Source organism: Agelaius phoeniceus, chromosome 1, assembly GCF_051311805.1.
Source record: "Agelaius phoeniceus isolate bAgePho1 chromosome 1, bAgePho1.hap1, whole genome shotgun sequence".
Lineage (NCBI taxonomy): Eukaryota > Metazoa > Chordata > Aves > Passeriformes > Icteridae > Agelaius > Agelaius phoeniceus.
In genome coordinates, this window is record NC_135265.1 from 79,258,387 (window position 1) to 79,285,059 (window position 26,673).

The 26,673-nt window shown below is 40.6% G+C and overlaps 1 protein-coding gene across 1 annotated transcript in view; it reads left to right on the forward strand.

Moving 5' to 3' along the window:
• MYO10 (myosin X) overlaps positions 1-26,673 on the forward strand; it is a 163,405-nt gene that overhangs the window by 100,028 nt on the left and 36,704 nt on the right. The window contains exons 9-19 of the mRNA XM_054629809.2: positions 528-631; positions 2,701-2,830; positions 3,756-3,874; positions 4,593-4,739; positions 4,928-5,028; positions 5,257-5,323; positions 6,438-6,530; positions 7,260-7,328; positions 7,508-7,590; positions 9,159-9,267; positions 12,059-12,139. Coding sequence (XP_054485784.2) covers positions 528-631; positions 2,701-2,830; positions 3,756-3,874; positions 4,593-4,739; positions 4,928-5,028; positions 5,257-5,323; positions 6,438-6,530; positions 7,260-7,328; positions 7,508-7,590; positions 9,159-9,267; positions 12,059-12,139 — 1,103 coding nt within the window. The remainder of the gene's footprint in view (positions 1-527; positions 632-2,700; positions 2,831-3,755; positions 3,875-4,592; positions 4,740-4,927; positions 5,029-5,256; positions 5,324-6,437; positions 6,531-7,259; positions 7,329-7,507; positions 7,591-9,158; positions 9,268-12,058; positions 12,140-26,673) is intronic.

Genomic DNA, 26,673 nt, shown 5'->3' on the forward strand with positions numbered 1-26,673 from the left:
TGAGTGTGAATTTGAGCTCAACTTGATAAAGGAACCTACTTAGCTGAAGAATGTCACTGAGCTGATGGTAGTTTTCCTCCCAGGTTCTGCTGTGGCCTTGGGAAAATTACTTGGGGACAAACATGCCTCATTGTGTTCAAACTGAATATTTTTGCTGGTACTAAATAACTCCACAGCAACAAAGATAAATAATTCTGGTTGCTCTAATCCTTTCTCATAAAGAATAAATCCATTGAACAAAAGAAATGACATTTGTATACGTGCAAAATTGCCTAAAGCTGTTTCAGCATCTCCCTGTGGGCCTGCTGTCTTTGCATGCTAAAAAGTAGAGTTAACTCTATTATGCAGCTAAATAAAACAAAACCCAGCAAAATAACCCCCCATCTGATTTTAATATAAAGCCTTGTCTTGTGCATTGTCATAATTTCTGAGGAAATGAATTGTGAACTGTTTAAGTCTGACATAGTGACTTGTGGAGTACTTCTGTTTTGGTATTCCTTTTCACTTACCCTGTTTTCTCTCATTAGATGCTTTTTACTTATCTGTACCTGAGAACTACCACTACCTGAACCAGTCTGGATGTACAGCGGATAAGACAATCAGTGACAAAGATTCTTTCAAGGAAGTCATTGTGAGTTGCTTCCCTCATTCCTTTGCTTTAAAAGTGCTGGAAGTTCAGGTGTGTGGGGCCCATTGACAGAGCAGGGTACAAAGCCTTCCTGTGCTTTCCTCCATGTGCAGCTCTCTCACTGAGGGATTAATCTTACAGGGATTTATACTTTCTCAGAATGCTTCACTGTCATTTTGAGCATGCCTTTATCTTTCCTCCAGTATTTCATTTTTACTCATTGTTTCAAAGTATGCTGTAATTTAGCAAAATGTTTTGAAATGAAAAGAATATTTATATTACAGATATGTATGCATATGCATATATGTGTATATATACATCTATAGACATATACATATACATGTGTGTGTGTGTATACATATATATATATATATCCCTGGTTTTCAGTCTGAAAGCTTTGCCCAATTCATGTGGTATCTACTGGGTGGAGTCTGCAGTACAGCACACAGGGAGCAAAGCACCTGTGACTCTTTAAGTTGCAGCTGGAAAATGCAGTTGTATGGAGTAACTTACACAATAGAGTTATGAAAGCATAAACACAGATTAAAAACCCAGGTCCTGATGGAATTTCTCTGAATGGCTTTATGTTCTCACCTCCACAGCAATTAGTCCATACTGACCACACTAATTGGGTATTGTAGCACTGAGGTGATGTGTGTTAGATTTTAAAAATCAGATAAAACATTTGGTTTTATGCCCTTCACCAAACTGTTTTTGCTTAGCTATGTTAATCTTTTTGCCAAACTGATGAACTAATGTCTAGTGGATGCAGCAGATTTTTTCAGTGTAAAAATCCCTCATCCTCTATGGCAGAAGGAAGTGTTGGAAACATTGGTAACTTACCTATATTGTAGTCACATGCTGAAGTTGATTGTCATGGCATTTAATTTGTGCTAATCATGCCCAGCTAGGCAGACCATGAAATCAGCTGGCCAGGTGATGTTTGCCTGCTGCCTGCAGCATGGGCAGGCTGGGAGTGGGACTGCCAGGCTGCATTCCCAGAGCAGGAGGTGGGCAGAAACCCCCCAGCTCACCCTCACCTGCCTTTTCCTGTTATAGTCATGTCCTTTGCCTGCTTTTATTGCAGTGTAAGTCTTGGAAGTGTTACTGAAGGGAAACTTTTTTATAGGAGACAGAAAGGAACAGCACAGTGCGCAGGGAGATGAACTTGTAGTGCTGCTTCCCTTTAGTTGTGAGAGGTCTTCTTTACAAAATAAACCTTCAACCATTATCTCTACCCTGCTTTGAGTTGTGGGATGAGTCTGAGGCTTTTCCATTTGTAATGGATGATTTATGAAAGACAAAATGTGTCATCTGTCAAACAGCTGCAGTGACTATAACACGATGAGTCTGACTATAGGGGCACAAAACAGTGATCTGGTCTCAGAGAGGCTCATATTACACCAAAATTTGGAAAGTTTGGTCATTTCAAGAGGCACACAGTTACCCCTTCTGTGTCAAAGGAAAGCATGTGTTCCTCTTGTTTTAGTGTTTCTTTTAATATTTTACTATTTGCTCTTCTCCTCATTTATGTAATTGAGCCTTGATTGTTGCCATACTGTTTATTCATAAATTCAACACTTTTTATATAGTTACTTTTCTTCTTCAGTTTGACTGGAAGTTGTCAGACCACATTGGTAAGGTGCATGTTTGGGCACAAAAATTATCAAATCTTACATGTTGCTGTGTTTTCTCCCTCATGCCTTGTTACCTACAAGGCTAGTAGGCAAATTTTGGTAAAAACATGCAGGAGGTAATCAATTAATAATTCAAATTACAGTAATTGCAACTGATGTACAACTCAGCAGGTCGTTCCAATATTTATATGATTTTAATGATGAATTTGAAAGCAAATTACAACATCATTACCACATCAAAATGAAATTTCTTAAAAGCAGAGTGATGCTTACATGTTCCAAGATGTCCCAGTGATGCCTTAGAGTGTATTCAGTTTGGGTTGAAACCAAAGGAATGAACTCGAGCCAGCTCTCTTTTAGTCCTGACTTGCTTTCCTAAGGCCTCCCATTTTTGAGTCTGTGCATGTTATTGAAGAAGCTCACATGTCATTCCAGACTGCAATGGAAGTGATGGAGTTCAGCAGGGAGGAAGTACGAGAAGTTCTGAGGCTGTTGGCTGGCATTTTGCATCTCGGAAATGTTGAGTTCATCACTGCTGGGGGGGCACAAGTGTCCTTTAAAACAGGTGAGAAGGCTGTGCATCCCAATCTAAATGTTTCTTGGGGTTCTGAAAGCCTTATTTGTTGTTAGTATATCTAAACATAGCAAGGACAAGGAGTGAAAGGGTTTTACTGCTTTTTAACATCTGTAAATGTTGATTAAAATGTTACTTTGAGAGGATGGGGTTTGACAGATAAGGCAAAGTAGTCTGCTGCTGGATGCTAAGTCTTAATTTGGGAAGACCTTGAGCACATACTTATTCCATTAACAGTAATGAAATTCTATTTGAATCTAATTCCTTCTTTGAAATATTCTCAAGCTGATAAAATAGCAGTGCTCAAATACATTCCCTAACCAGGATCTCCACTGAAAGTATCTTTTTTTAGAGCTTGCAGTATTTCAATTACATATCTGAAAGAATGTGCTGGTATGTCTAAAGATTGAGCTGGTGGGCATTTAAAATGTTTGTTTAAGTATGGCATTAGAGAGTAGAATTATGTACTTTTTTATATACCACATTATAGCAAAACTGAAGATTAAAGTATGCATGGAAGAAAAATGTCACTGGTTAATCCTCATCATCCCAAGAAAAATGGAAACACATTCATGTGGACAAAGAGTCTATTAATGTTTGTGTCTGGAAAAATGTGTTAGTAGATTAAGTTCTTGGTGTAGCATTAAGAGGAAAATAAATATTTGTGACTTACTTGTGATGTACTTCTACAACTAATTTCCTTCAGTTGCTCATATTTATGCCTTTTCATGAGCAGCAAAACAGTATCCTAGAATTTCTTGTTGTGTTTTCATCTTTAATTCCTGTCATTTTAGGAGCATCTTAAATGGTAGTGGTAGTTGTAGTAGTAATAATAATAATAATAGTCAAAAACAAATTGGTTTCATAGCTTTATATATTTAAGGACATATTTATATTTGTCTTTCTCTTTTGCCAGCCTTGGGTCGATCTGCTGAGTTACTGGGGTTGGACTCCACACAGCTAACAGAAGCATTGACTCAGAGGTCAATGATTCTCAGGGGAGAAGAAATCCTAACACCTCTTAGTATACAACAGGTAAAGGCATCTCAATTTTGACATGTTTTTAGGGTCTTTGAAAGATGTCTTAGTCTTCAAGTCTAGAGAAATCAGTGATCACTCAAGAACAGAACCTTAGCTCATGCATCAGAGTTGTAATCAAAAATATTACATAGATACTTCTGGGAAGGGTATAATCTCTTAAGATCCCATCCAATAATTTTGGCCCGGGCTTATAGCTTGTCCCTTGTTATTTTTATGAACACTGATTACTTCCCATTTTTTTCAAATTCTAAACATGTAGCCTGATATTTTTTTCACTATTGACACTTGTGTCAGGGGGATGTTTTCTCAAAATTTTCAGGAGAAATATTTTTTATCATTAGAGAGTGAATTAGAAATAGGTATGCATAACATGATGTTTCCCTCTGGAAAAGGGTGAATTAAGGTATTGTCTCCTACACTTCTCTTTCCTTCCTCCACACCTGAAGTTTATAATTTCCTAGTGTTTTGAATGCTGCCTGAAGTGTAATTTTAAAGCCACATTTTAAAGTGCAGCTGTTTTAAGTTAAACTGTTAAAGGCCAAATCATGATGCTTTGTAAGTGTAAATACAATTGCTGCCAAGCTACATAGGAATAGGGAGCTGCTTGCATTGTGCGTTGTTTTGTGCTGTGCTAAGGGCACTGACCAGCAGAATCTTGTCAATTCTCAGTCATGGGGTGGTTGATGCGTTGTCTATTCCCTCTTTAACACAGGCAATAGACAGCAGAGATTCTATGGCTATGGCACTTTATTCTCAGTGTTTTGCATGGGTCATTAAGAAAATCAATAGCAGAATCAGGAGCAAGGAAGACTTCAAGACTATTGGAATTTTGGACATATTTGGATTTGAAAACTTTGAGGTGGGTTTCAAAAGTTTATTCAAATGGATTGTCTGGTATTTATGCTTTATTTATTTACGCTTTACATATTTTTGTCATCTTCTTTGGAACTTGATTTTTAAGCATGTTATTACCTAACCCATTCCCTTGCTAGCAGAGTAAAATACTTAAAGTGTATATGCATTTTTGAAAATTTCTTCTCTCTTTAGGTAAACCGTTTTGAGCAGTTCAATATTAACTATGCAAATGAGAAACTTCAGGAGTATTTCAACAAGCACATCTTTTCCTTGGAGCAGCTGGAATACAGCAGGTAAGAGAGAGAGGAGAAATCTGAAAGAAGTTTGACAATATTGTTCAGTTGAAGTCTTAGTTTGCAGCTACCTTAGCTTCCTTTGACAGTCTCTGGAGCAGTGTATTTATATGGGGCAGTGTATACAGCAAGCTGATTTTGCTGTAATTTTCAAGATAAACACACCAGCTTCTCCTATTTCTACAGCTAAAATAATTTCAATAAAAAGGCCCACTTAATTTTCCTTAGGGAAGGACTAATTTGGGAAGATATTGACTGGACAGACAATGGAGAGTGCTTGGATCTTATTGAAAAGGTAAGAAAGAATTTGATACTCTTACCTATTTTTTTTTTTTTTTGTTCTGAGGTAATATGTCTTTAAAACATTTGTCAGTGCAAAGAACAAGTGAAGAAAATGGTGGATCTTGCATGTTTAAATAGCAAACTTTTAATCAGATCATTTTCATGTATGGTTGTGTTAAGGATTCTATTGTGAGCTCTTTTCCTTGCAGCAACTTTTCTCCATGTGTGATGGTATAAAAAAGCAATACTTGGAGATGATTAAAAAGAACCACTTGATCCATGCTCTCTCCTGCCATCAGTGCAAGGCAGGCTGTGTGTGTTATCTCCATGGCAGGCTGTGTGACTCCAAGAGTTCAGACGGGCACAGACGCGAGCGGCAGCGGGCAGGGGATCCAACGGGCAGGACGTGACTGCAGTCAGGGCAGGGTGGCTTTTCAGGAGCTGCTCTGAGCCCTTGGGAAGTGGCTTAGTAAAATGTGCACCTGGACAGCCGTGTTTTCCTGAGAGGCTGTTATCAACCTGGAGCTTGCTGGACACATTAATTAACTGTGGGGTGGCTTGCTTTGTTTACCACCTTTTCTAGCATGAGAAGTGGGGAGCATCAAAGGAAATTACACAGAGGCATATGTAAAACAAAGGGAGGTTGTGCTTCACCCAGGGTGAAGTTAAACTGTGTATCTTTTGCTCTGCCTCTGGGCACTGTGCGTGCTAAAAGTTTGCAGTGGTTCAACAACTGGGTGGATAATTATATGGAAGAAACTTTTTTGAAAGGCTGTTTTACACAAACTCATCAGACTTCTGATCATTGGATGTCTTGGAGGCTAGGGATAGATTCTGGGGCAATATCACTGGATGCATCTAAAAACTGCCTATGTCAGGAGAACTGATTCTTCCAGTAGCTTGTTTTTCTTTATTTTGTCCACAGATCGTATGCTCTATATTTCAAAAGGAGCGTTTCCAGAAAAACAGGATTACAGTCACCTTCAATAGTGGGGTTTTAGTTGTGCATGAGTGGTTTTGTGCCTCTCTGCACAAAGCAACTTCAAGGACTGTGATTTTTCCAAACGGGACAACAGCTGTGTCCCTCCATGCACTAATTCATCTTCTGCCTCTTCTTTCTGTTCTAGAAACTGGGACTGCTAGCACTCATCAATGAGGAGAGCCATTTTCCTCAAGCCACTGACTCCACCTTACTGGAGAAGTTGAATGCCCAGCATGCTGTATGTGATATTTTGCTGATATTTGCTGTGCAAATTATGTAGGAACTCTTTGCTTTGGTAGAAATTCATGGTTCAAATATATGGGTGCATTGTTCTAGAGGCTTTTTTGGATGTGATCCTACTTCCCTGGCAATACATATACTTTGTTGACAAGGCTGAGTTGGTTACTGGAAGAACATATTCTTGTTGCTATTCACTTAAAGGTTTCTATTGTGGTGAATAAGTCAAATTCTACTCTAAATAAGAGCTCTGTCAACCTGCAGTAGCTCAGATTATTTAGATCTTCAGTTTCCCTTGATGTAATAAAGCATTTGCCTTGATGTCATTTACTGAAATTTTGCTGTTTCCTCTGTTCAGGTTAGTGTTACCTTTATTTGTGATACTGGAATTATTTTTCACAATTTCTGGGATGCAAGCATATCCACCAATCTTCATAACTGCCAGTTTAAGACAGAGCCTTCTGTTTCAAAGTGCCTTTTATAGATGATTCTGCCAGATGGGGTTCAGGTTTAGTATAATGCCTTTTTATGTGCTATAAATCTGTTATTACTGCATTTGAAGCAGCCCAGACTAACAAATCCTATTATCATGAGTTGCTTGTTTGCTTTTGGAGCACTAATCTTCCAGAGAGTTTACGGGAAGAACAATGGTCTGTTTAGGTATGGGTTGAGAGGATTATGTGACAACCCCCTCCAGATATTTCTCTCTTTTTTTTCCCTTTCCAATTAGAACAATCCTTTTTATGTAAAACCAAGGGTTGCTGTTCACAACTTTGGAGTGAAGCACTACGCTGGGGAGGTAATTTCTTTATTTGCTGAAATTATTCCAAGCAGAACTTTCATTAGCTTAATTTTCCCCCAAGGCTGCTCAAAATTAACTAAAGCACTCTGTTCCCTCAGCACTTTTAACAGCACCGCTCTTGTGAGAGGTGCCTGACTGTTTGGCTTGTTGTTCGAACCAGCTCTGTTTCCTTCTAGGTCCAGTATGATGTCAGGGGGATCTTGGAGAAGAACAGGGATACTTTTAGAGATGATCTCCTGAACTTGTTACGTGAAAGCAGGTAAGTTTCTGCGATTTTTGTTAAGGACATGATGCTAAGGGGTGTTGTATCAACTAATTCTGCCAGGATTGAACACTTAATTCTGCTGGGGTTTGAATGTTAGATATTGCATAGCAGCAGTCCTTGACAGACCTGAAAGGAGCACAGAATGACACAGAGATGAGCATATCGTATCACAGAAATGAGCATGTCAGAGTTGCCTGTAAGCAGGTCTGACTGTAATCTGTTCTTACAAAGTTGGGTTTACCTACATTGTACTATTGTTGCTGTTCAGTCCAGGGGCTTCCTAGAGAACTAACTTGCTGCTCTGTACTAAGTAAGGATGCTGGAGGGTGGTCATAGTTTTAAACTGTTTCAGAGTGCCTCAGAGGCAGTGTGCATGTGTGGGTTTTTACTTCATGTTTGTGTTTCTGGCATTCCCTCATTGGTTGAACACTTGCTCTCGGAGACTGCCAGGGTGCAAACTGCCATATAGCGATTGCTTTGAGGGGACAACTTCTATTAAGATTTATCTGACTGAAAGTCTGAGCTTGGATGCCTTTGGTACTTGTCTCATGTCATTCTGATGTGTATGGTCTTAGGGTCCTTATGGTGGTACCCTGTGAGCTGTGGTGGTACCACATCCCTTTTTGTAGGTGTTTGGTTGAGACTCCAGGATACACAGAGGAATGGCAGAAGAAGAGGGAGCTGAGCCTAGATGTTGCTGTCTCATCTGGTGCCCTCCCCTGTCCCATCCAGTCATCCTGCCTTGCTGTGCAAGTTGCTTCTTTGTAAATCCCTTAAGTCCTTCTGTGCCAGGGAAACTGTTAATAAGCAATTCCCTCTCTGTTATTTGTTCTGGATTTATGACATTTCTGATATAACATCTGTCAACTGAAGTATCTAGGTAAAAATATTAAATGAGTTAAACTGGGCTGGGCCTGGTTTTGCTTTTACACCAACATCTGTGTGGAACTTGAATTAAAATGTCTGTGTTTCTGTAGAAATGCTAAGAGGAGCATACCCAACTGATAGGGTAGAAAACAGCATGCACAGCTGTTATCTGAAAGTGAGACTTGCATGGGTGCCTGTTTTGTGTTATGTCCCTAACCAAGCTGGAAGTCTTGTTTTTTAGTCTTTGTTCAGGTACAATTCTGGTTGCAGTCAGCTGCAGTTTTGGTTGAGTGAAATGCAGTAAAGCCTCCAGGACTTCACACTTCATTTCCCTGATGATGTGTTTGGAATTGAGAAGAAGGAACCTCCTTGTTTTGGTTTTGTTTTTGTTTGTTTGTTTGGTTTGGGTTTTTGTTTGTTTTCTTTTGGGTTTTTTTTTGTTTGCTTGTTTTCTTTTTTTTTTGTTTTGTTTTTTTTTGGTTTTTCTTCCCTGGATAAATTCTGCAAAGGCAAAATCTATTGTTTATTAAAGATGGTGGAGAAAATAAGCAAATAAGAGAGAAAATAATCAATAAGCATGTTTTTGATGGTGGAGCTTCTTGCTAAGAGACAGTGCTTTCTTTGCATTCTACAGTGGTGAACGTCACAGTCTGTTAAGATACACTTTAGAATACTATTTTTCTTTTCCATTTCAGTCTTGATTTCATCTATGATCTGTTTGAACACGTTTCAAGTCGCAACAATCAGGACACTCTTAAATGTGGAAGCAAGCACCGAAAGCCTACTGTCAGTCTCCAGTTCAAGGTCAGTTAATGTGTCAGCTCTGCTCTGTAGCTAATCAGTGACAGACAGACCCTGGTCAGTAAGGAACAGGTGCAGATTGAGAAAGGCAAAACCTGAGCATGAAAACATTGCTCTGTCTTCTATGACACTGCCCTTGCTGATTAACTGATTGACTGTCCTGGCTTGCTTCAAGTATGCACTAACCTTTCCATCACACCATCCCCAGAAAACTCCTGTTGCATTCCCCACTTGCCTATTTGTTCTTATTTTAAAGCTCATCTGTGAAGTTGGTCTCTCTTGTCCTGATTTGTCTTTATAATCTAAATCCAGCCACAAAATCCCTCAAAGCCTTACAGCAGTGCCTGAATGCTGAGAAAAATAAGTGCTGAATAAATACCTCATTAAGGTGTTGCCTTGCTTTAGCTTAAAGTTTGGAAGGCGTTTTTGTTAAACACCTTTTTATGAGGCTTTATAGCCTCTCATCAAAAAATGGCACCAAATTGAAATCTAGCATAAAGTCTATCTGCAAATTATTTAAAAGGGAAAGATTGGCATGGAACATCTCCTAAATTGCATGAGTACAAGTCTGGATTAGTTGCCTTTCATTTTGTTTGAATTAATATACGTTTGCAGAGTTCATTCACTTTTTTAAAGAAGAGCAGACTCAAACCCCTTAAGGGCAGATTTTATCCTAATAGACTATTGCTAAGTGTTGGGCAGAACAGCAAGGAGTGTATGCTGGGGCACACACAATGTCTTTTATTAAAAAACACTGATGTATTTTTGGGACAGCTTGCTTGTGCTACCATAACTCATCTCAGAAGTATCCATTTCTTGTCATGAGATGGTGTTTTTTGCTGGTTTTCTGGGGTAGCTGAAGGTACTGTTTCCACTTGGTTATTTCTATATGCGCAAAGTAGACCTTTAAAATGTTAACCTTACAAAAACAGACCATATTTTTTCACTCATTTGGCAAGGTAGAACAAAGTGTAGTAGTCCTTCTGTTCTCTGTCAGAGGTCCTGGAAAACATAAGGGTGATAAAACATGAAATCAAAACATTATTGCCTCTTATCTAATGCTGCAGTAACTGACCATTAACCAGCTGGGCTGCTTTACAAGATGTTGACCTTCACATCATGCTTTCCCCAGAGAATTAGGTTGGGTGTTTTGTACATGTTTTAAAGCCTTACAGAGATTAGTCCATTTTATTTCAACTGAAGATAAGAACTTTGCCTTCACAGTTTTATTCTTATGATAAATTGGTTGACTCTTCTTTTCATTTGATGACCTGCCTAATGCAGGGCTGGGGGTGCACACAGAAGAGCAGAATTTAGATACCATCTGTTGCAGCCTGTTGATTACCAGGGCAAGCTCCAGATTAGCTCATCACCTGACAGTGACTTAGAGGCTTGCAGCACTGTGCAGAATCTGGCTGGCTGTACCAAGGTGAAAGTGAAAATAGTTTAAATCATTTTTGTTTAGACTGATCAACTTTTCCAATCCGGGCTCCAAGTGGGAGCCTGGGATGAGAGAATTGTGCACAGATGTGTAATGTTCACACGGGTTTAATAAGAATGATGCCTGTACTTTTCAGAGCTGTAAATATTTGTCTTTACACAAAGATTTTTGTCTTTGTATGTTCTGTTTAATATTTGCTGCCCAACTCCCTGGTCCATAGGCTGGCAAAGCAAGCAAACCAAGAGCTGCCATTTATGTTCCCAGTTATTTTGCTGTTTCCTCACTTTGCTCTGCACCAGTGTGTGCACAGCCATAACTCTGCTTGCTGCCTTTTTCACTGCATGTTCAATCACCAAGTAAGTGCTTGGTCTGCAGATTAAAGCAAGAATTTGTTATAACAGACTGACATTGACAGTTTTGCTCCAAGACATATGGCAGGACACACACTGCTGCTCCTTTAAAATGTGCACTTTCTGCCTCCTTGGCAGCCTTCTCTGTATTCTCTCTGCTGCCTGGCACAAAGTGCCACCTTTGAGGGGTGTAACTTTACCACTGCTAACTTTGTGGGCTCTTCAGAGCCTGAGCTCCTCTCCTGTACAATCATTTGTATCTCTGCAAAGTAAATGCAAGACATCAGTTTAAAAAGGTTCATCATACTTAATGATACAGAATGAGGCAAGTTGGAATAAGATACAGAATGATGGCTCAGGCGGGAAAGGGGCGGATGTAATTAAAGTAATAATCATAAAAGGACTGAGGGATTTTGTGATTTTTATCTCCAGGCTGAGGTTAGACTGATAGTCTAATGTGCATTGGATCATTCAGAGTTCTAAAGCTAGGAAAAAACCTGTTGTCTTCAGGGAAGATGGAAAATGAGTGGGTTTGGGGTGATTGAAATGAAAAGAGGAAATCTGAGTTGGTGGATTTTGCCATAGATTTGCCATAGACTTTTGACTTGCTCAAGTTATCTGTTTGGGAATGTGGATCCAAAGTCATAAGCAGTCATTTGAACGAGCCTTGAAACAACAATTTTGTGTTGTCCTTATGAACAGTTTTCTTCCTATCAATCTGTGAGTCTTGTTTTCATATCAATCTGTGAGTCTTGTTCATTGTTAAACACTGATGCCAGTTTTGATCAAAAGAGCCAGTGGAAGAAGGGAACGCACAGGAATTGACCCCATGCCTTTGGAAGCAGGAGCTCCCAGGGTGCAGTAACTTCTGGTGTGCACCACTAGGTGTTGCAGTTAGATGCTGTCTGCAGTGCTGAGCTGCAGGAGCTCTTGTCTGGGGTTATGTTGCTTGTACAAAAAATCCAGCTTGTGAGCCACTGTCTTCTCTCTACCTGTGTTTCAGGAATCACTTCATTCTTTAATGGCGACGCTGAGTTCTTCAAACCCTTTCTTTGTTCGGTGCATCAAACCGAATGTGCAGAAGGTAAGATTTTAAATGATGTCCATCTTTTCTGTACATCTCAGGCCTAATCTTTTGCTGCCTGTTTGGTCCATTTACCACTGTGTGAAGCAGAGGGTAGCATTCTTCACTGATTTTGTAGAAGGCTTTCAAGCAGAAGGCACTAGGAAGGGCTTTTGATTTTTTTTTATTTTTTGTTTTGCACATGGATTATGCACCTCTTTAATAGTCATTGCCCACAACTCTGATAAATGACTGGCTCTAAGGAAGGTTATAAACAGAAGGTAGAAGGCTGCACTTCTTGTGTGACAACTCTGTGAGAACCTTTTTAGGGAGAAAATATCAAAATCACAAAGTTTATTTTAAGAGACACTATAGGCAGTGATTCAGATATAGAATGAATTCAGTGTATAGAAAAACTGGTGTGAATTACTCTCTTGTCAGACTCTTGGTCTTTAAATTTATGAAAATACCTAGAATTGTACATGCTGGATGTTTTGTTCAATTTCAGATTTTTGTTTTTAAAACAGGCTTGGAGACTAAGGCTTACAATATCAATTTTTCTTTTGTGTTACAAATGATGAAAGGCAGTGTCAAGATTTGCCTAAATATGTTGGAGGGCTCTCTAGAAATGAAGTGGTAATGGTTTGGTAGTCATTGAAATTAATATTGCTAGCCTGATTCTAGTATCCTGGGATTTTTCACATCTGTTTTGGACATAATAGACTGTTATTCATTATATGGTCTGCTTTTGTCAAAAATACAACAGCGAGAGGTGCTAGTAAATCTGATTTATGGTTTTCACATGGCAACTCAGAGATTGGTGACTTTACTATAAATCCATATTTAGATGTTCTATTTTTCTGGGCTGCCTAGTTAATCAGGATGCCAACAAAACAAATGTGTGGGTTTCTTTGTAGATTTTAGTGCCACCTGGACAGTGGACATCCTTGACTTTACATGTTTTCATTTGCTGACTGTTCTGCTATTTGTGATGTGCCAAATAGCATACAGATTTTGGGCACCTTAGCAAGAAGAAGCAGCCTGGAAGCAAATAAAAACTTTCTGTGTCTTGAGGTGTTTGGTGCTCTGAGGTGTGAAGTCACCCAAGGCAGCTGAACCCACGTGGATGACAGAGCCCTGGCTGGGATTCGTGAGCTTGCATGTTTAGCGAAGTCCCTGATCACAGAAGGAAGGCAGTTTAGAAAAGCTTGTCTGCTTCCCTGCTCCTGGTTCTGTCTGGAACCCCCATGACCCTTAAATAGAAGGATTTTGGTAACAAACTCTCAGGTTTTCCTTACCTGTCTTTTAATACCTGATAAATAAGGCTCATCTGCACAATAGCAAAGGTACAAGGATTTGCTGTGATTGATGCAAGAACCAGGCATTTGTTGCATTTCCATAGCAAGGAAAACACCGAGTTCCTACTCCTATGTTCCTTATTCTTCCAGTCTTTTCCCACTAAAATGCTTCATCCCTGACAAATTTGGCATGTTGCTGTATCTGTGCATATATTTTACTACCACTAAAACACAGTTCTCACAGAATTAGCAGCTGTGCAAGGAGAAGAAGTTTGAGACAGTCTCTGGGGACCACCTCTATTGCAGGAGTGCATGCAGGAACAGTTTGGGAAATTTCCGTAGACAATCCATTTCAATGTACATGTAAAATCTCACTGAAATCTTATGCAAAAATGGATGTACTTGTTTTCCATTTGCCTTTGATTGAAGATTTAACTTGAAATAATGGCTTTTCTAAATAAGAAATATTGTTTGAAGAACAAGAGTCAAGTGTCACAGAGCTTCTCTTTTGTAGCTGATTCAGTAGAAGACTTGACTGAAAATGAGAAGGAAAGCCGTATATAATGCTTGTCAGTGGCGTTCTTCATTCAGGGAAGTGTTACCAAAATGCACCTTTGGGATTCACTGTTGGAAGTTTTGCCTGCTGAATGCTGCCCTCTGTCCCCCACTCCACATTGAACAGACACAGTAATCTTTAGTGCTGACCTTGTGACATTGGTGGTGTCCCTCCTTCTGCAGCAGTGCAGGTACGGGAGCAGGCACAAAACCAGCATTTGGCTGCTGTGTACCTTTGCTGGATTTGTAGGTGCACATCCCATTGAGCAGTTTGCAGTTTATTCTCTTATACAACATGTCACTTCTTTTCAGCTAGACAAAGGAAAATAAGGTGACTCAGTTTGGTGTGAACCAGCATGGCTCAGAGACACAGGAGCCGTGCATGGACTACCAGGGATCACCTGACTCACTGTGCAGGGCTGGTTAGGAAAAAAACCTGCTTGAAATATTCGAATGAGCTACTGAAGTGGCGTAAACTTGGATCAAAAGAAAGTAAAAGGTCTTCACTGAGCATTTTCCTCTGTGCTTTCCATCTGCAGTCGTGGTGATATGGAATGATAAATGTCACTCAGAAGGTACTTAAGCAGTGCTTGCCAAATACCTAAGTATGTGGAGGAAAGGAGTGTTTTACTGCTTTTTTGAAATACACAGCATTAAAGGAGAGCTGGACTGGAGAGATTTGTCAAGGAGAGAGCTGAAATTGTGTTACTGGGAGCAAAGCCTCTCCATCTACTTGTTCCTCTCTGGATTGGATACAAATAGGGGATACACCTATTGGTGAACATCCTTTGTAACTGGAGGGGAGGAGCTGGGGGAACTCAAGAAGTGTATTTGAATTCTGTAAGTGAATGAAGTTAAATAGAAGTCAAATTCAAGCCTTTGAAAAGCAGAATGTATAGCAAGCCACTTTCTCTGTTGTTCTAGATACTGAAGCGTATTCATGTTGGTAGCAGATGTGATAATTTACAGTAATTATTTCATTGTTTTAATTTTTCTAAAGTTCAATTTTTAAATATGTTGCAGTGGCAAGCAAAAACAATTCAGCTTAAGCAGTAAACCACTGAACATTTACATATGAAAGCAGGTTCTACAGTCATTAGTGCAATTTCCTAAAGGGAGCGCATGGAGTACGTGACCTTTTGTCACAAGACATTCGGCAGGCAGGCCTCAGACAGAAGGACAGAGGACCCATTAATCTTTGGGAGACCCCAGAACAATCAGGGTATCTGTTTTCACAATTTCCAATCTGTTCTGAACTATCCATAACATGGAAACTTTTCCACTTGGTATGCTTAATGAGTGTTTTCTGCTAATGAAGTGTCTTTCTCCTCAGCTCCCCTTATCTTCATGCAGCTGGCAGAACTATGTATCATTTCATCCCTTTAAACTTTAGCACATCTTTCTCTCTTTCTTGGTTTCATGTTTCTTTTTCTGTCTCCTGTTTTATTTGATAATGATTCCCCCCTCCAATCTTGCCTTTTCTGATTTCTGTCTCCTTTTCGTTGTGTACCTTAAATTAAAAAAAAAACCACCACCACAAAAAAAATCCCAACAACAAAACCAAACCAACAAAAAAAAAAAAAAAAAAGACTGTATTTAAAAGAAGATGCAGCCATTGCTAAAATCATCAGCTGAATGTTCTTCCAGCTTGCTGCTATTAATAAAGTTGCTAAGCCTTGGTGCTCTTCAAGAGACAGATCAGAGTAAATTTAAGATCCAAACTTCCTATTCAAGCTGTTTCAGAAGCAGTTTTCCTGTTGCCCAGAAGCAGCCAGCCTTGTGCAGGTTGGCTCAAGTGCCTTCTCAGGTTTCCATTTAGGCTATTTCTTGAAATTACATTGGCATAATCTCCAGTGGCACGATACTGGTATAATCATAGCGAGTGACCCCCACCTCCAGCATCTGTAGGGCCTCAGCTGTGCTGGTCTCTCAAAACCTCAGTTATTATAGCTTGTTTTTATAATCCCCTCTTCTTGAGACTTCAACAGGTTCAGATGTGGCTGTTCTTTCCTGCCCATAAATAGGTACATGCACTTTTCTTTGGTTGCAGATCTAAGACCAGTTCAGTCCTGATAGACAAAATCCTGGCTTAGTTATAGTTCACATGAAGTATTTAATGTAGGCAAAAAATTCACTTTTTAAATTGTTTTTATAGGAAACTTGTGTTGATGTGTGCCACAAGGCAAGAGGATTGCAGGGTGCCTACTCATGTCTGTCTGCTCATTTATTGTCTGTGTCATTCCTCTGTTGAAGTGATGGTCTTGTCACTGTCAAGATAAAAGCTGCCCTTTTTTAGACCTTGTGATCTCTAAAGGGACAATTCTGTTTCTCTTCAGGTTTTTACATTAACTTCTGTTTAATCTTAAAATTTAGTTAGGTTAGGTAAATAAGTGAGACAAAATTAAACCTGTATTGTAAAGCTACTGCAGGGTAGGGGCTACAGGGAGCAACAGGAAAAATGAAACTGGTAATACCTTAGTAGTTCAAAGGAAGACTGGTAGAAAAAAAGTCTGTAATAAATTCTTAGAGTCCTATCATACTCCATATTCATTCTGGGAAAATTAGTATCAAGGCAATAAGATTGTTAACATTGCTTCTGGGGGCAGAGCCATTGGAGGGGATCAAGGTATGGCTATTGGCACCCGCAGTGTACTTTGAGGCATAGGTCATTAATAATGACCATGAGACACCCTGGAATAGCAAGCAGTTTGTTCTCTAATATGAAATAAGATACAAACCTATTTTGCTTGGCGCCTGAATTAAAGCTGTGTTCTTAAAATAGCTCTGAATCATTACAAATGTAAGTTTAGCATGATACCAGCCTAAACACCAGGTAGAAGTACAGCTCAGGAATGCAGTGCAAAGGAGCAGTGATAGCAGAGCTTGACCCCATCTGCAAGGGTGATTGTGTGCAGGGTGTGGAGCAGGTACAAGCAGTCGGTGAGCTGGTTGTCAAGCTGGAATTGCAGTATTGTTGTATTGAGACATGACTGTATGAATTACTGAGTTTGCCTTCTAGGGAGTTTTTTTTGTTTTTTTTTTTTTTTGCAGAAATATGGATAAGAGTACAAGTCTAATGGTACTGCTTTGGGAAGGGTACTGACATATAACCTTGAAAGATTCAGGCAGAGAAAGTCTGACCTTCAGGGGTATTCTACTGTACCTGAAACAGAAGATTGCTAAGCATCTGGGTAACTTTACTTTCAGAAGTCTTTATTTTAAAAAATTATCCTTAATAAGGTGTTCTAGTTGCAGACTTCTATGCCCATGGAGTTGTACACTAAGCATTTGCTTTATACAGTAACAATCAGCAGACTCTGGGTCTCCTTACAGGGGAGCAGATGCCTTTGTGGGTTTTTAAAGATGCTGAGCCCAGCAGTTAAAAGCTAAAATGTGTTAGGCCCTAAATGGAGGTGTCTCTATGGCTTAGTCAGTTGCTCAGCCCTGAGGTAGCTCTGCTGCAGCATAGCTGCAGTGGTGTCTGGTACTGGGAGCTAGCAGATCATGGAGTAAATTTGATTTGCTGTCCTTAAGGAAAAGGTAATAGATAGCCTGGTCACATTAATAGTTACTCTGTCATACTTTGAAAGTAGAGGAAATAGATAATGTAGCCCAGGTGGAGCTGCTGGGTGTGTGTGGGCTGTCTGTAGAAAGTTAAGGTCTAGCAGTATTCATTTACAGCTGTATAAGCAGCTCATATATTAGAGATCCTTATTGCCCTTTTAAAAAATCTGTCTTTAATCTCAGTTGTTCTCAATAAATACTTGGTTTAAGAAAGCTTTCTGGCTGCCAATTACTGCTGTCATTGCTTCTGGAGGCAGCAGAGCCACAGGCTGTGAGCACAGATTGCTCTTGGTTAGGCAGCTTGGGTCAGGCTGCTGCTCAGGCTCATAATTTGGGAGAAGAGCAACTGTTTCCCAAAAACATAACATGTTGGCCTGATCTCACAGGTCAACAATTGCTAACTATTTATCCTCCTTACCCTTTAACTAGCTCATAAGGCTTTATTATTCATAACCAGGAAGGCGCAGTCGGAAGGTGTGGTGTCGTGCCTGGCCAACGCCACTTAATTCAGCTACCTGGATCTTGTTGCCTTGGGTTTTGCAGAATTACATAGCTTCAAATCAAGGCTTGTGGAGTATGTCCCAGCTGCATCATTTTGTGACACATCACTTGAGTAATTAGGTCAGGCGCTAGAGGACTCATTCCTTAGGTAAAAGTGGTAAGGAGAGTGGGTGTGAGGAAAGCAATCGCTCCTGCCTGCGGAGTGCTGGCAGTAATGTAACATGTGAGTCTGAATCCCTGTCTGAAAGAGCAAGGTGTTTCGTGCTATGTGTAAGCCATGCCTCACTTCAGTGTCCTCTCTGAAAGATCACTCCCATCACTGCTGTGGTGCAGCCTCTTGTTAATGCTGTCTGAGAGCCACTGGGTTGTCCCTTTGTCCCCATCCCCGAGTATCCCGGCTTGCTGGGCTGAAGTAGGTCATTCCACTCTCTGGACAGTCACCCAGGCAAGGCATGTTCTTCTTCTTCATCAAGGTTTGTTGTTTGCTAAGCAGGGCTGACAAGGCATTCCTTTGCTAAGTGTATTAGGATTTGTCTTTCAGTGACCGTGGTTAAGGGGTTTAAAATTGAGCTGTTTAAGGCTAGGGACAGAGAGCTGATATGGGATGCTGCAGGCGAGGCAGCAGACACTGCTGTAAAGGTTGCACCCAGCTCCAGGCAGAGCAGGCAGACAAGAGTTTTACTTGTTTTGCAGCATGTACCATTTGGTAGGACTGTCCACAAGTGGTAGGAGCAATTTCTGGATCTTGGATAGTAACTGTGGCAGTATGTAAGCAGGGTGGAGGGACACATGGGGAGCAATTGCTGCTTCGGGAGGGACTTGGGGGGGGGGGGGAGGGGGGGGGGGTTGGCCCAGATGGCATAAGTATCAATTCTGTGGAAAAATCAAATGCCCAGGGATGGGATATTTGTAATGTGCAACGTTTGCTGTGTAGTTCAGTGTAATATCTAGAAGTGAGAAAGATTTTGACTGCTTCAGCAAATGATCTGCCAGCACCAGAGGATCTTACTGCCTACAGCTGACTTCAGGCACTACAATAATTCTTGCATGTTGTGCCACCTGATGGATTTTTTTTTGTGGCTTATGAATTCCTTCATAATGTGGCTATGTGGCATAGATGGGTAATCGTGGAACTGCAGCTACTGATCCCAAGTCTGAAGTATTTGCTTTTTATAAATACCAGCAAAGAACTTGGCTTTTCTTCCTTCTTGTGCGCTCTACCAAGCATTTGAATTGCAAACATTGTCATGCAAATGTGTGCGTTGAAAAACTGTGTACTTCATCAAGCTCTGGAAGTTTTCTTCTTTAACTACCACAAAAAAAAAAAAGTCCCCCCATCTCTAAATGGCAATTTACATTCAAATCCTGTTTGCTGTGTTCTCATGGTAACTACTCCGAGGGAACATGCACAGTCCATGATAAATAGACATCTCTAGAGCTCCAAAAGCATCGCTGGGGTACAGAGCATTGTTCTTTAGGAAAAACTTTAAAGTTCGCAAGTCTCTTCCTTGCTAAGCTGTGTCATAGGGCATATTGTGCATTTTATCTCTTAAGGTTTAGGAATTTGTTGGCTGTGAAATATATTTACATTCTTGCTGCCTATAAGGTGAGATTAGCCCTCATGTCCTGTTAGTCAGGAATATCTTCAGTGATTGCTGTAGAGCCAGCCCTCGCTAGGCTTGACTTCCTTTGAGTAGCAGCAGGAATGAATTAAGCAAGTACAGCCAAAGATATCACATGAAAGACTTGAAATACCAGAGCTGAAGAAAGCTCTGTTCTGTGTGTGTCTGTGTGTGTGTGTGTGTGTGTGTGTGTATGTGCATAGCTGCAAAAAAAACCTGCTAAAGGTTCAGTTTTTCCACAATGGACGAACGCTGAAGGGGGAAAACGTCTTAAAAGGTAAGGGGTTTAATTCATGCAGGTTTTTAAATTTATTTTAATCTTGCATACTTGAAGCTGCAGTGGACTTGTAGAAAAAGTATAGAAAGTACCTGGAGTTTTCCTGAGCAAGCTGTACTGGAAATGTTTCTGAGCTTGTATTTTCTTTTAAAGAGGGTAAATGCATGCAGAATCAAGTTTATGAGAAAAACACTGAATTTACTGGTCTAATCATATTTTCAAACTCCAGGAGAGCTTTGCTGCCAAGCAGTCTGCTTTAATAAATCACACTTTGTTTGAAAGTTAAAGGGATGATTGTTTGCAGAGCTGGGAAAAAGTCGACAGAAGTAGAGCTGTGCGTGCAGATGGGGGAAGACCTCTGTTGTAGTGATGGGCTGCTTTCTGGAGGAAGATCTTTTCTGTTGATCAGTCCTTAGTGTATATTCAGTAAAACCAGCTATGTGAAGTTAAGGATTACAGTATTCCTGCCATTTATTAAGGCATAAGGCATGTATTTTTTTGCATTGATTGCATGATAAGAAAGTAATACTGGGGACAAGTGTATTTGGGGTGGGGGGGGGGGAGTCAAGCAAGGTATCTTCAGAACCCAGAAGTCTCAGTTAATTATGTAATTTTACTGGCAAAGCTTTCATGGGGCACACTTGAAACAGTAATTTTTTGCCATAGAAATACAGGAAATGGAGTATGCCTGGGGAAAAAAACTTACTGCAGTAGTAATGGAAAGGACAGCATAGCAGTTGGTATATATTGATCTTCTTTGCTGTGTCAACTCTCCTTTCTGCCCCCAGTGAAATAGCCCTCTAATACAGCAGCTAAAATAGTGCTGGTTGCCTTTGCTTCTGGGATCTGCACTTGTGCCTTGCTTTCCCACTTAAAGTGCTTGTCTCTGCAAACACTAGAATTCAGCCACAGGGTAGAAAATTAGGATAAAATTGCTTGAGAGAACCTGTTATGAAGGGAATGGGTTTGATCCTGCATCATTGAAGTCTATGGGAGTTTTATTCTGGTCTCAAGAAGTGCAGCCCTAGATTTGCCTTGCAAATCTAGATGGAGGGTACATGATCTGATAAAGTGCCTATGGGACCAGGAAACAGTGTTGCCATAACTTGTAGTTGTTCTTCTCTCACTGATGTTAAAATATGTCCTTTTAAACTCCAAGTGGTAGCAGTGGTGATAGGTCAAAATGTAGCTGGTTTTGTTGTATGCACATTCATGATATGTATTCAGTATTTCTTCTGCTAAATCTTCTTAGTTTCAGAAAAGATAAGATTTATTTTGTTTCTCATTTGTTGGCTTTTTCAAAAAAATATATTTACAACCTGTAGCATAAATGAAAGCTTAACAACAGTGGTTATAACATAAAAAACAGATTACTGAAAGTTAGAGAGCTGTCCCAGCTATTCATAGGTCTTTGTCAAAGCTACCCTCAGAACACAAAATATGTGTGAAGAGCAGAAGTTAATGTTGTTTAAGAGTTGAACTTGCATCAGTTACTAAACCTTTTTTTCTTTGACTGTATCTGTCTGTTTACATACATACATATATGTGAGTTTTCTTAATTTATTCTTAACAGGATGCAGAAAAGGCTTCGTGGGGGGAATCTCACTATGATCCATTTGTAAGGACTAAGTACACTTCAGAACATCTGGTGCCACCTCATCAGATGAAACATTAATCACAAGATGCTTACTCAAAGAACATCAAAGTGTTTTATCTTTGTTGTCTTACACTCGGAATTTACCGTTTCTGGTGGGTTTAGGCAGTTTATAAACCTCAATAGCAAGGCAGGTCCATTTCCTGGACCTGGTCCATCACAGTCCACAGCAGTCAGATGGTGGTTTCAGTTGTATGAAGTGGAATGTAGTAGCTGGAAAGTCTGTGTTTGAGGACATCATCAGAGCTGGAAGGGTGGTCAGTCTAACCTACAGGAAGTTTTTGGCTGACACATTATGAGGTTTTTGAGGTTGCTCTTATTGGTTTGTCTTCTCTCCACATTCCTGATGTGTATTCCCTATTCAGGCAACAGGGAGCTGGGCAGCTGGTGCTGCTTGCAGGAGCTTTGCTGGGGAGGTGATAGCAGCACAGTTCCTCAGGCTTTGTGGGCAGTATTTGTTTTGTTGCTTGGTCTCAAGCACCAGGCAAGTGCACATAGTTCAGGTCTGTGAAGTTGCTGGTTGCCAAGAAGCCCATTGCACCATGTAAATTATCTGGGACACGGCAAGTTTTTTGTTTTGGCAGCCACTTTGGATTGTGGCATACACCCATAGTGTAGAGAAGGCAAGTTTGTCACCAAACTCATAGTGCTATGTTCTGTCTCCACTGTTCACATGATGTAATCAATCATGGCATTTTTGAAATTCACTCTAGGAATCTCCTAAGTACGTGGTGAGTAGATGCTTTGGAGGGGTCTCCAAACCTTTTTTAGTGAAGCAGATAATGTAGATGGGTTGAGAGAGGACATCCACTTTCAGAAAGCCAGGTAAATGCCAGATCATCTGTGATACTGGCTTTCTCAAAGGAATGGCTGGCCCAAATTCAGCATGATGAAGATGAGTATCCATCTGCAGCTTGCCAAGCATACCATTTGTGCATACTTCATACTTAGCCAAAAAGAAACAGTGACCAGCCTCATCAGTTAAAAGTAGTATTTCAAAGGGAGAAATGATGATTTTTATTAGAAGTGGTGCAGCGCTTAAATTAGCATCAAGGAAGTTTTTAATGTAGGCACACAATTCACATGTCAAACAAAATTGCTATTAGGAAAGCTGATTTTATCTTAAGTGCTCCCTTCTGAGTCAAACATTAAGGGTTATGTTGGGTTATGTACTAGCCAGCCTTGGAATTTCTCAGGGAAGAAGTGGCTGTTCAGCCATCTAAAATTGCATTTCCCTATGACCCCTGGCATGCACAACACAGCACATCTCAAATCAGCCTGGTTCTTCCAGGACATGCACATCTCATTGGCCTTAATGAGCTCTAAGCACACATGTGAATGCTTTGCTTAAGTTATTACTGGTTTGATGCTGCTTTGGCCAGCATGTAACAGGGCCACAATAGCTCTTGTCACACAGCTGTGAAGGGGAGAGACATTTGTGCGGCTTCCTTGCAGTGCATGCCCAGCCTAAAGTCACAAATCATCTGCACAGAGAAGACAAGACTTGTTACATCCATTGCTTCCAGTCGTGTTCCATGCAGCTGGCCAGGTCCCAGAGAAAGAATGCTGATAAGGCAGCAGTGAAAATGCTCTTAACCACTCATGGAGTCTCAAGGGTCTGTTTTCACCATGATCAGAAAGTATGGAAGAGGGATAGAGAAAAATCTACTTCTAGGACAAGAAGAGGCAATATCTTATTTGAATATGACACAACAGATTGTAAGGCCATAAGTAAGAGCAGGAGTTTTCTCCACAAAATCATCTTAAAAATGGATAGAGTCAACCAGAAGTGTGGTTCACATAACTAAGTGAAGATGGAACTAAACCTTACTGAAACAAAGGGCTGTTCACCAGCATCCATGGCTGGAATTCTGCAGGCTTGGAGGAGATGAACAGTAACATCACAATTAAGTCACTCAGAAGGCAGTTAAATGTTAAATTAGTTAGATCCTGATGTAGTGTTACCATTTATTATAATTAATTCTTTCTCTTGCTCCTTAGATATGTATGTGTAGCTAAATCAGTTTATAGTTACCATATTGATGACCATATTGATATTAAGGAGGTTTATTGCCATTCATTTTGGATAACCCTACACCATGCTAATAAAACAAAGTGAATTTACTCTGTAGTTAACTCTTACTTCACAGTTGCATAGGGATTGGAACAAAAAAGTCATATTAATGGTTGTCAGTGCAAAACTGTTGCAATGATGTGACAGTGGTGGGGTTTTTTCTTTCTACTGAATGCAATTAGTATCAATGCAGAAGACACAGGAGCTTCCTGCTGTTCTGGCCCAAGGTGATGTTGACTCACCTGTGTGTGGCCCCTCTGGCAGCACGGAGAGCTGTGATCCACATAGCTCTTCCATCTCATGTTTATATAAAATACAAAGAAATCAGTCAAGGGGCCTTTTGTTTGACTTACACTGGAAATTTCAGAATTATCAGAAATACCTATTTTTATTTTGACATAGTTCTCAGAAACATCAAAGAATTGAAGGAGGAGACTCTCCAGCTCTCAGTGGGAGGATGGGATAAGACTGTTGTGTTATAACAAAGCTGTCCAAGGAGAGCATATTTATTGCCTTTTTCTGTGAAATTAACGTGCACAAGAATGAACAGCTGCCTTCTTTTTCTGGCCCTGCCCTGCAAACACACAGATACACACATTTCACTAGTCTTGTCTCTTGTCTAGTCAGCTGCAGATCTGCAAAGCAAGTCCTGAGTATATAATGTAAAAATTTATAGGAATACAAGAACAGCAGCTCAGAGGATGAAATTGGAAGAAAAATGCCAAAATTAGACTAACACTTTGTGAGATGTACTGAGATATAAGATGCAGTAGTAATTAACACACCAGTTACATGGGATTGAGCTGGGCCGTTCATGTGGACCATGACACAATTCTTGCTGTCAGACAGGTAGACATCTGTGCTGGTCACAGGAATCTCCATCACCTCTGTAAACTTTAATTTCCCCTCTCTAGACTTAAGAATGGTCTTAAATGCAGTCTTACAGGGTTCCTGATACTTAAAGGAGATCTCCAGACCACACACTGCAAGTCTGCTGGGTCCCAGCTCTGGAGCAGCCCCCCGGTACCCTGGGCTCCCTCAGGCTGAAGTGAGCCTTTGGAAATGGCCCCATTCAGCCAGAGCCATGTGCAGCCCACTGGGGCATTTTAGGTGCAGAGGGGCTTGTGTGCTGGGCACTGTGGCAAGGGCCAGCTCCGGGAGTTGGGAGGCAGGGATGCTCCAGGAGGGCTGGCTAGCAGAGCCCAGAGGCAGCTGTGAATGGAGCCCTGTGCTGGGCTGGGAATAATCTGCCCTTTCAGTGCTGCCCGACCTCGGGTGTCCTAGCAACACAAAGCTGCTCGGCTGAATATTTCACGTCGTTCCTCATTTGCACATATCAGATATTGGCTGTGATTTAAGCCTGGCTGATTTCCCATTATGGCTTTCGAACAACGGGCTCAGTACAGGAAGGAGAGGAGAAAGGGCTACTCAGGAGAAAATTTTATAAAACCACACAGCTTTTCTTCGGCAGAGGAATGGCTCTGAAACATTTCCTTGCTTGAGAAGGCACGGAGCAGCAAGTGTGAGCATTACGTCAGCCTTGTGCTTTGTAGGCATCTTATATGGAGAGAATGAAGTGCATGCAGGGGCAAAATGCATTGGGAGAAACTGCTGGTGGCCTCAGTATTGCAAAGGGGGCGTGATCAAGTGCTGACTTTTTAATGTTTCTTGAATTTTATTTTAGTTTCTTTAGCTATGAAGTTGCAGGCCCTTGGGGCTTTACAACAAGCAGGAGCACTCCGTATTTAAATCAACTAAAGCCAACCAATATTTTTATTATTCTAAATCTTGTAGTTTGCAGAGGTGTGATTCATGATTGTTGTGTCACACAGCTGAGCAGCACAGTTTTGCTCACAAATCACTGAACTGACTTCTGAGATAGCAGGGAATTTTAAGTATTCTCTTTAAAGCAATGCCTCAAAATAGAAGAATATCAAGATGTAAATGGCATTTGGACATGGGATCCTAAAGAGACAGTATGTGATGAGATCTAGAGAAGCAGCAGATGGGTGCCCAAATCTGAAGCTGGGAATAAATTCAGATTTGGATTCAGAATCCTCTTCTGCTCTCCTTGTGCTCTACAAGTTGATGTCCCTTGTCCCTCTGTGGAATGCAATGTTAGTGCCCCCCACTCATGAGCTGGAAGTGAGGTTCTTCTACCTTGTCCTTTTCACTTAACCTGCACTAAAGAAGAGGAGGCAAAAACCCTCTATCCTCTCTTCCCTTGTGTGCAGCTGTAGTCTGAGAAGAGGTTGCTCAGTTTTGTGTCACCAGGGAGAGCAAAGAAAATTGTGATAACATGGATCAAAGTTATCTGCAATACCATTTGAGGATGTACTGCTGAAGGGATCCTGTGTTAGCATATCAGTGAGATCTGGCTTCTTGGAGGCTTTCAAGGGTAAGATTACTTGTAGTAACAGTGCACCAGGTACTAGAAACACACAGGATTAGGTTCTTACACAGATTGCTACAAGATTTTACAGCCGTGTCAGGCTTTGGCTGTGCAAGAGGAAATTAAACATGTTCTCTCAGGTATTTCCATCTTCATTTCCTAGTCCCTGATGAAACTTTGGATCTTTTGGGAATAAATGCTTGATACCAAGCACCACTGTCTGAAGAAATCATGTTAGAGGGACCATGGTAAAACATGTTTTTAAGCATTTAGTAATGCATTTATATGCCTAGCCTGCCAGTAAATTGTCAAATAACAAAAAAAAATCTTGTAAGCTATTGATAAAAGGTCTGTCATGGAGGAGTGACATTACAGTGGAAAAATTAAAACCAAAAAAAAACACCCAAAAGAAAAAGAAGGGCGAGGTCTCAGTCTATGTAAGTTATTAGATGACATGGAGGGTCAGGGTTTCTCCCTGCAGCTGCTCTGTGTGCAGCCTCAGCAGATGTGGAGTGGTGTGTGCACAAATCTTCTTAACCCATAAAGAACAATGGAGATGTTGGTGTTGGTTGTCTTGACATGGGGGTGGTAAGGAAGGATAGCTGTCCCTGCAATTAG